At 47.3% G+C, this 9,818-nt stretch overlaps 1 protein-coding gene across 2 annotated transcripts in view; it reads right to left on the reverse strand.

Annotated features, from left to right (window-relative positions):
- The window catches only part of jmjd6 (jumonji domain containing 6, arginine demethylase and lysine hydroxylase), a 30,353-nt gene extending 20,706 nt beyond the window's left edge, over window positions 1-9,647 (reverse strand). The window contains exon 1 of one of the 2 annotated variants that reach the window (XM_068004179.1): window positions 3,210-3,372. In XM_068004179.1, the coding sequence (XP_067860280.1) occupies window positions 3,210-3,341 (132 nt within the window). In that variant the 5' untranslated portion in view covers window positions 3,342-3,372. Of the gene's footprint in view, window positions 1-3,209; window positions 3,373-9,345 lie in introns of those variants that run through there. The other variant, XM_068004180.1, reaches the window with a different exon arrangement.
- Window positions 9,648-9,818: the final 171 nt, after the last annotated feature.

The raw sequence follows: 9,818 nt of genomic DNA on the forward strand, positions 1-9,818 counted from the left end.
CTGTCGCAAATGTGCTGGTCCATGTCAGCTTTGGAGAAATGACCACACAAAGGAAGATGGTAGTGGTTGTTGGAGGCCAATCATCTCAGCCCCAGGAGTTCCTCAGGGCGGTGTCCTAGGCCCAACCATTTTCAGCTACTTCATCAATGACCTTCCTCTATCATAAGGTCATAAATGGGGATGTTCGCTGATGATTACACAGTGTTCAGTTCCATTTGCAACCCCTCAGATAATGAAGCAGTCCATGCCCACATGCAGCAAGACCTGGACAACATCCAGGCCTGGGCTCATAAGTGGCAAGTAACATTCGTGCCAGGCAAAGACCATCTCCAACAAGAGAGAGTCTAACCACCTCCACTTGACATTCAACGGCATAACCATCGCCAAATCCCCCACCATCCTGGGGGTCACCATTCACCAGAAACTTAACTGGACCAGCCACATAAATACTGTGGCTACAATTGCAAGTCAGAGGCTGGGTATTCTGTGGCGAGTGACTCACCTTCTGACTCCCAAAAGCCTTTTCACCATCTACAAGGCACAAGTCAGGAGTGTGATGGAATACTCTCCACTTGCCTGAATAAGTGCAGCTCCAACAACACTCAAGAAGCTCGACACAATCCAGGACAAAGCAGCCTGCTTGATTGGCACACCATCCACCACCCTAAACGTTCACTCCCTTCACCACCGGCGCACAAGTGGCTGCAGTGTGTACCATCTACAGGATGCACTGCAGCAACTCGCCAAGGCTTCTTCGACAGCACCTCCCAAACCCACGACCTCTACCACCTAGAAGGGCAGCAGGCACATGGGAACACCACCTGCATGTTCCCCTCCAAGTCACACACCATCCCAACTTGGAAATATATTGCCTTCCTTCATCGTCGCTCTGTCAAAATCTTGGAACTCCCTACCTAACAGCATTGTGGGAGAACCTTCACCACACCGACTGCAGCGGTTCAAGAAGGCGGCTCACCACCACCTTCTCAATGACAATTAGGGATGGGCAATAAATGCTGGCCTTGCCAGTGACACCCACATCCCATGAACGAATAAAAAAAAAGAGTCTTTGTGGAGACCAAGTCCCGACTTTACACTGAGGACATACTCCATTGTGTTGTGTGGCGCTACAACCATAATATGTGGAATAGATTTAAGAATAGATTAAGAACAGAACTAGCAGCTCAAAACTGGGCATCCATGCAGCACTGTGGGACATCAACAGCAGCAGAATTGTATACCATCACAATCTGTAACCTCATGGCCCGGCATATCCCTCACTCCTCCATCAAGCCAGATGACCAACCCTAGTTCAGTGAGGAGTGTAGACATGCACGTCAGGAGCTGCACCAGGTGTGCCTGAAAATTAGGAGCCAACCTGGTGAAGCCATAAAACAAGACTACATGCATGCTAAACAGCAAAAGCAGCATCCTATAGGCAGAGCTAAGCTATCAGGTCAAAACTGCAATGCTGCCACATCTAGTTATGACTGATAGTGGACAAATAAGCAACTAACAATAGGAGGAGGCTCCATGAACATCCCCATCCTCAACAATGATGGAGCCCAGCATGTGAGTGCAAAAGACAAGGTTGAAGCGTTTGCAACCACCTTCAGCTAGAAGTGCCGAGTGGACGATCCTTCTTGGCCTTCTCCTGAGGTCCCCACCATCAGAGATGCTAACCTTCAGCTAATTCAATTCACTCCACATGACATCAAGAAATGGCTGAGTACACTGGACACAGCAATTGCTACGGGCCCTGACAACATCCCGGCTGTAGTGTTAAAGGCATGTACTCCAAAACTAACCTCACCCCGAGCTAAGCAGTTCCAGTACAGCTACGTCAGTGGCATCTACCTGACAATGTAGAAGATTGCCCAGCTATGAACTGACCACAAAAAGCAGGACAAATCCAGCCCAGCCAATTACTGCCCTATCAGCCTACTTGTAATCATCAGCAAAGTGATAGGAGTCGTTAACAGCATTATCAAGTGACACTTGCTCACCAATAACCTGCTCACCTATGCTCAGTTTGGGTTCCACGAAGACTACTCAGCTTCAGACCTTCAGCTACAGCCTTGGACACAAGACATGAATTCCAGAGGTGAAGTGAGAATGATTGCCCTTCACATCCAGGCAGCATTCGTCCAAGTGTGGCACCAAGGAATCCTAGTAAAACTGAAGTCAATGGGGATCTGAGCTAGAGTCATACCTGGCACAAAGGAAAATGGTTGTGGTTGTTGGTGGCCAATCCCCTCACGCCCAGGACATCATTGCATGAGTTTCTCAAGGCAGTGTCCTACACTATTTTCAGCTGCTTCATCAATGACCTCTCCACGATCATAAGGTTGGAAGTGGGCCTGTTGGCTGATGATTGCAAGGTATTCAGCTCCATTCGTCATTCCTCAGATAATGATGTTAATTATATCCATATAATTTATATAAATTAGTGTTAATTGTATTCAGGTGGTACGTATCAATTAGGGACTCTCTTGTATCCATTTATATGAGAGCTTATCTAGGGTGTGGGGTGAGTAGTGTGGATCTCTGTGAATAAAGGCTTGGAAGCAACTGAAGACCAGGCTTTAGTATTCTATCCTTCATCACCCGGCTATCCAATTTATTACAAATGAAGCAGTCCATGCCCACACGCAGCAAGATCTGGACAACATCCAGGCTTGGGCTGATAAGTGGCAAAAAATAATTGCACCACACAAGTGTCAGGCAATGACCATCTCCACCATTCCTTGACATTCATTTACATTACCATCGCCAAGTCCCCCACCATCAACATCCTGGAGATCAACATTGACCAGAAGCTCAACTGGACCAGCCACATAAATCCCATGGCTACTTGAGCAGGTCAGAGGCTGTGTATTCTGTTGCAAATGGCTCACCTCCTGACTGCCCACAGCCACTCCACCACCTACAAGGCATAAGTTAGGAGTGAGATGGAATGCTCTCAATTTGTCTGGAATGGTGCAGCTGCAACAACACCCAAGAAGCTTCATACCATCCAAGACAAAGCACTTCCATCCACTAGCCTAAACATCCACTCCCCTCCATCTCCGGTGCACTGTGGCTGCAGTTTCTATTACCTACAGAATGCACTGCAGCAACTTAACAAGGCTTCTTCAGCAGCACTTCCCAAACCCATGACCTCCACCACTTGGAAGCACAATGTAGGAGATGCATGAGAACACCATCACCTTCAAGTCACACACCATCTTGACGTGGACATATATCGACCGTTCCTTCACCTTCGCTGGGTCAAAATCCGGGAACTCCCAACCTAACAGCATTGTGAGAGCACCTTCATCACACGGACTGCAGCGGTTCATGAAGGTGGCCCGACACCACCTTCTCAAGGGCAACTAGGGATGGGCAATAAATACTGGCCTTGGCAGCAATGCCCACATCCCAAGAATGAACAAAAAAAATTAGGTCAGATCACATTGGCCAAATATTTCTTTTTGTCAGTACTGTAATGACACCACCCATACGGTATACTGTTTTATGTAAAATACAAATAGAACTGCCCCAGAATCTACCAAAGAAAATATAGCTGGAATCTCTCATACTATGTTTAGTTACCACTTAGATTCATACAACACACTGATCATAATACAGATGGCAATTTAAAGCTAAAGCTATTGTGTCATGACAGTTTATTAGAGGTATGATTAATATATTCTGAAAATGACAATACAAGTATTGACTTAATGTACACTTAATACATTGTGACATTCCAGCTAGGTTTTCTGGACTTGGTGTTATGCAGCATTAAAAAGTAAGAATTGATTCCAAGGATCTTGTGTAAGTCATATCTATTTTTAAGTATCGTTGATAAAGTCACACTGGTCTAAAATGACATTGGCTAATCAGCCACCTCATTTATCTGGATGGATTAAAATAAGCATCAAAATAGATCAGCTGGTTAAGGCAGCGAATAGATGAACTACACAGATCACGAAAATCAATCCTCAGTCTGTGCTGGGTTAGCCATTCTTCGCTGGCGCAGTGGTAGGGGCGTGATAATAAGCCTTAGCATCCTGGGTTTAGAAGGGGAAAAGTTATTCAGGTTCCAACTCCTGATTGCTATCCAGTTACTCCTTGCTCAAAGCGAACATGTGCAGACATTAGGTGGAACAGGATCATACTTGGCAGTGGTGCTTGCCGTTGAAGAGTGTCGAGGTGGCAAGTGAACAATGGCCACTGGGTGAGTACTATAATGAAGGGGTTCGATAGGGTAGATGTAGAGAAGATATTTCCACTTATAAGGGAGTCCCAAACTCGGGGCCGTTAATATAAGATAGTCACTAAGAAACCCAATAAGGAATTCAGGAGAAACTTCCTTACTCAGAGTGGTGAGAATGTAGAACTCACTACCACATGGAGTGGTTGAGGTGAATGGCATAGATGCATTTAAGGGGGAGCTAGATAAGTACATAAGGGAGAAAGGAATAGAAGGATTTGTTGATAGGGTGAGATGAAGTCGGGTGGGAGGAGGTGCGTGTGAAGCATAAACACCGGCATAGACCTGTTGCGCCTGTTTCTGTGCTGTAAAATTCTATAGGGCAACTAATGCTTATCGAGCTGTACCCGAGTAAGTAGTGAACCCCTTCAGGAATGGAAAGAATGGGAAAAACATTGGTGAGAAAATAATAACATACAAAAATATAACTATTTATATATTTTCTAATACAAGTGACACCTAAAAATGATAGCTATAGAATGGCGACGCTGGTGGTAGAATTGTTATGCAATGATTCTACCACGAAGAAAACAGAACATTTTAAACCTATAGACTTCTAAAATAAATAGAGGTTGAACACACTCAACTAGGCCCTATCTTTCAGAGCTCCACAACAGAGGAAACTGAAGTTCCATCTCCCCCCACTAGCTGCAAAAATACCAGATTCCCAAAGGAATTCATTGTTCTTAAATTCTTAATTCATAATTCTCATCAACTCATGTGCCACTGAACCAAGAAAGGAAGAGGAAGGCAGGCTGGGGCAGGACACAAAATGTTACTTGTTCAAATCAGATGACAGCTTTAAGAACTCATTTACACCCATCACCCATACTGAACAACAACCACCTGCATTTATATCGTGGCTTTACTGTAGGAAAATGCACCAAGATGCTTCAAAGAAGACAAAATTGACACCGGGCCAAAGAAGGAGATATTAGGAGCAGTGACTAAAAGCTTGGACAAAGAGAGGCCATGGAATGATTTGAGAGGTTAAGAATTTTAATTTGGAGGAGTTGGCGGACTGGTAACTAATGTAGGTCAGTGAGCACAGGGGTGATGGGTGAACGGGATTTGGTGCCGGTTAGGATATGGGCAGCAGAGTTTTGGGATAAGCTCAAGTTTATGAAGGGTGGAAGATGGAAGGCCAGTCAGGAGAGCATTAGAATAATCAAATCTGGACGTTTCAGCAGCAGATGGGCTGAAGCAGGGGCGGAGACAGGCGGTGATATGGAGTTGGAAGTAGGCCATCTTTGTGGTGGAGAGTATACGAGTTTGGAAGCTCAGCTCAGGGTCAAATAGGATGCCAAGGTTGCGAACAGTCTGGTTCAGCCTGAGACGGAGTTTATGGTGTGAAATTGCGGCTCATCCAGGACTGGATGTTAGACAAGCAGCATAACAAATCATAGACAGTGGAGGGGTCGAAAGTGATGGTGGTGAGGTAGAGCTGGGTGTCATCAGCGTACATGTGGAATTGGATGTCAAGTTTTCGCATGACGTCCCCGTGGAGAAATAGGAGAGGGCCAAGGATAGATCCTTGCGGGATTCCAGAGGTGATGGTATGCCGGCAGGAAGAGAAGCCATTGCAAGAGATTCTTTGGCAACAACAGGATAGGTAAGAGTAGAATCAGGCGAGGGCAGTCCCTCAGCTGGTCAATGGAGGAGAGGTGTTGGAAAATGATGGCATGGTCAAGTGTCAAAGGCTGCAGCGTGAAGGAATAGTGCATCATGGTCACAGTCACAGGGAATCAAACATTGGAGTTGCGGGAAGGCCACAACACTCTCAAAGGTTTTGGAGAGGAAAGTGGGGGGTAGCTTGCAAGGACAGGGGGGTCAAGGGTGGTTTCTTTGATGGGACTGATGACTGCAGTTTTGAATGGGAAGGAACAGTGCCGGAGGGAATGGAACCGTTCACAATGTTAGCAAGCACGGGGGCCAGGAAGGGAAGTTGGATGATCAGCAGTTAGTGGAAATAGGGTCAAGAGAAGAGGAGGAGGTGGTCTCACTGACTAGTTATGTTCGCAGAGCGCTTGAGGGGAGATGGGATAGAAAATGGAGAAAGATATGGGTTCAGGGCGTAATTACACCCTCCTGGTAGTTGTGGCGCTATAGTGCCTCTAATAGGATGGGTAGCGTGTAATTACGATGTGACAAGTTTACATAGGCAAGTTTCCATTATAAATGTGGACACATGATTTTATAATGGAAAAGTCAACGGGAAGTGCACGCAAATGTAAGAGGTTTATGGAGACCTGACAGTGATTGACAGCGGAGAAAACAAGCAGTGGGTTATCTTTGCATTCCAGGATAATCCGGGAGTGGTGAGCAGCTTTGGCAGAGAGCCGGGCCTAACAGTGCTTGATGTGGTCTAGCCAGATTTGGCAATAAACGGCTAAAGCAGTTGTGCGCCACATACGTTCAAGTCTGTACACCTTGGAGCAAAGATGGGGGCTGTACCCGGGGGAATGACCCGGGTGGAATAGAGTAAGGGTTTTATTGGGGAAAAAGGCATCAAAGGCGGAGGTGAGGGAGAGATTGTGCAGATCACTAACTCCAGAAGTATTGCGGTGACCAAGGAGCTGGGAGTTTGAAACTGCTGTTGCAAGTGACTTAGGGGAGAGATTTTTCCAGGGATGGATGCAGAAGTGGGGTTGGAAGGGGGATGTTAGTGGTGCAGGATACAAGAAAATACAAGGAAATGATCAGAGATGGCCATATCTGTGATTGAAACGATGGGAATAGAGTAGCCATGTGAGAAGAGTAGTTTGATGGGTTGGCCGTGAATATGGGTAGAAGAGTTTATGTGGAGGGGGTGATTAAGGGAGGACAGGATGGCAGTGAGCTCAGAGGAGGGTGGGTACAGTGAGTTGCATTGGAGGTTGAAATCACCGAGGATGAGTCGCCGTTCAGTGCAAAGGCTCAGGGAGGAAAGGAGTGAGGGTATCTCGGAGTGAATCTCAGCATGGAGCTTGGTTGGGCGATAGAGAACGAGGATTTTAAAGGACTGGCGAGAGGGGCGAAACAAGGTGAGGTGCTCAAAGGAGGAGCAGGTACCAGAGGAGTAGCACTGCAGACCAAGGTGAGATTTGGTGACAAGAGCCACACTACCACCACAGCAGTTTGGGCAGGGAAGGTATAGGCAGGTGGGGAGGCTTTCGTAAGGGACAAGGTGTCGTCACCCGTGAGCCAAGTTTCCATCGAGGCCACGATGTCAATGCAATCATTCACAATAAGGGCATGGATGGCAAGGGCCTTGTTAACAAGTGAATGGAGAGGGGTGGTGATTAGCAGAGTTAAAGGGTCAGCAGTGGGAGGGATAAGCACAACAGCAATGTGGCTGGCAACACTAGCCACCAGCAGGCCTGCTGGGTGAGAGACAAAGGTGGGACAGTTGGGGCTGCTGCTCATAAGGCAGAGGCCAATGCCTTGATGGGCCTTTTGGAGAATGCCTAGGGGGAAGCTATAGGCTTATCCAAGCCTAGGACAGGAGAGTCAGACGGTAAAGGAGTAGTGAAGGGTTGGGTAGGGATTTGGTGGGTGGTGGGAGGTGGGAGGTGGGAGGTGGGAAGACAGGAGAAATGGAAGGAGGTATGACTGGGTAACAGGAAGGGGATGAGACAAGAGAGAAGGGCCCAAAAGGGGTAAAGGGAGAAAGAAAAGGCAATAGAAGTAATGGGTTCTTTTAAGAGTGGAATTTGTACTGAACAGATTGTAGAGCTCCATTTTACAGTAATTGCCAAATTAGTTCTCTAGCTCAAAGATTTCATGTATAAATGGACAAGCTGACAGCTCAGAGCTGAGAAAACATGGCTGTGTGGTATTGAATCAATTCCATGCATCCCAAGGATTGTGTAAATCATAACTATTTTTAAGCATGGCTGAAAAAGTCACATTGGTGTAAAATGACATTTGCCAATAAGTCAGCTCTTTTATCTGGATGGATTAATATAAGCATCAAAATAGACTCATAGACTGAATAAGCAGATGATGTTGCTTATTGCCACTGCCACATTACTCAGAGCAGATTGGTGTGTTGACTTGATTTGCAGTACAAACTCAAGTCCAAAAAGTATTCTCTGTTTAGTAAATACCCACATCTATGTAGCAAATTATAAGTGTGATAGAGAAAGCACTGATCTTGAAAAGGGAGGGTTACCCCAAGTATCCTATAGCCAATTATGAAAATGTCATAATCTCACTTGCAAAAGCAATCATGTTGTAATTGAACCCTAAAGTTTGCAACTAGATTAGAAGGAACTCTGATTCCTTTGCTTCTCGACTGAAACGTCCTTCTATATAACATTATTTCCCCAAAGAGACGCGCTTTCTCTAAAAAAAAAAGTGCCCAACATACCCAACTCTTCATTTATGCTTCCCCAGTGCGAACCCAACGTATGGCTCTTCTCTATTAACCCTGCTTCAGACTGAATGAGTCCCACAACTCAAACTCTTCCCCAGAGCTGCCTCCAATAATAACCGCTACCACCAACCCTTCTCCGCATTGCCACCTCCCTGGTGACCACAGCGCGGTACTTTTGCGTCAAATTGCCCCGAGTGACAACTGCCCAATTCCTCCTGCAGAACTGCCCTTCCCTCAAGTAACCTCCACCTACAATGCGTCTCCGCAAAGTGTCCCTTCTCCCGCAACCCAACCCTGGTCTCAGACCAGTTCTTTTTTTTTTTGCAATTACAACCACGCCACTCCTCGAGTCACGTTGGGCCAAGTCCTCTCTGACGGGACCTGCCTCCCCCTGGCGAGTGATCCCAGCCCAACTCTTGCTCCCTCGCAGTGAGCCGAGCCCGGCTCTTCCCTACAGCAACACCTCCCCCCGGGAGGTCAAACCCCAAACCACGCGACCTTCTGCAGGATGACCTCCCCAGAGTGACCCGCACACCGGTCCCATCTCTCTCTCTCTCTCTGGCGCCGTCGCCACCGCTGGGGGCTGAGAACAGGCGCCGGGCTTGATGGCGCTATTTAGGGGGGGGGGGGGGGGGGGGGGAAAAAAGTGTGTGTACGTGCGGGACGTGCTCCTTAGTTTCTGGGCGAGCTGCTCTCGGACCCCGGGCTGTGAGGCGGCCCCGCCGCTCCTTACCTTGACAGTGCTAAAGGATAGAGAGAAAGTTTCATGGTAGTTGTGTTTTGTCCAGTCGTAAGAGTCCCTTAACTCAGGGCGAGCACTGCGCTTAGCTTCTTTTATTCGTTTTTTAGTTTTGTGATTCATTTCCTAATCTTAAAGCCGCGGGTCTTGCGCTTTTAAAAAAAAAAGCCCTTAAAACCGCTACCGGGTCACACCGCCAGCTTTTACTCTCGAGAGGGCAGAGACTCGAGGACGAAGATCCTTTTATGAGACTAAATTTCCAGAATTTTCACGCCGCCCGCCCATCTCGCACCTTCCTGTCAATCAAACCAGACGACGGAAGTCCGGCCCACCGGCCGGGCGCTGATTGGCTGTCGGCAACGTTAGGCGCGTCTAATTGGCGGGTTGGGGTGTCACTCTGGAGAGGTCACGAGCCCCGCCCCCTCCCCCTCCATGGTTCCCGGAGGCTGCGAGGGGTCAGAGTTGAA

This window comes from Heptranchias perlo, chromosome 23 (assembly GCF_035084215.1).
Source record: "Heptranchias perlo isolate sHepPer1 chromosome 23, sHepPer1.hap1, whole genome shotgun sequence".
In the NCBI taxonomy this organism is placed as follows: Eukaryota; Metazoa; Chordata; class Chondrichthyes; order Hexanchiformes; family Hexanchidae; genus Heptranchias; species Heptranchias perlo.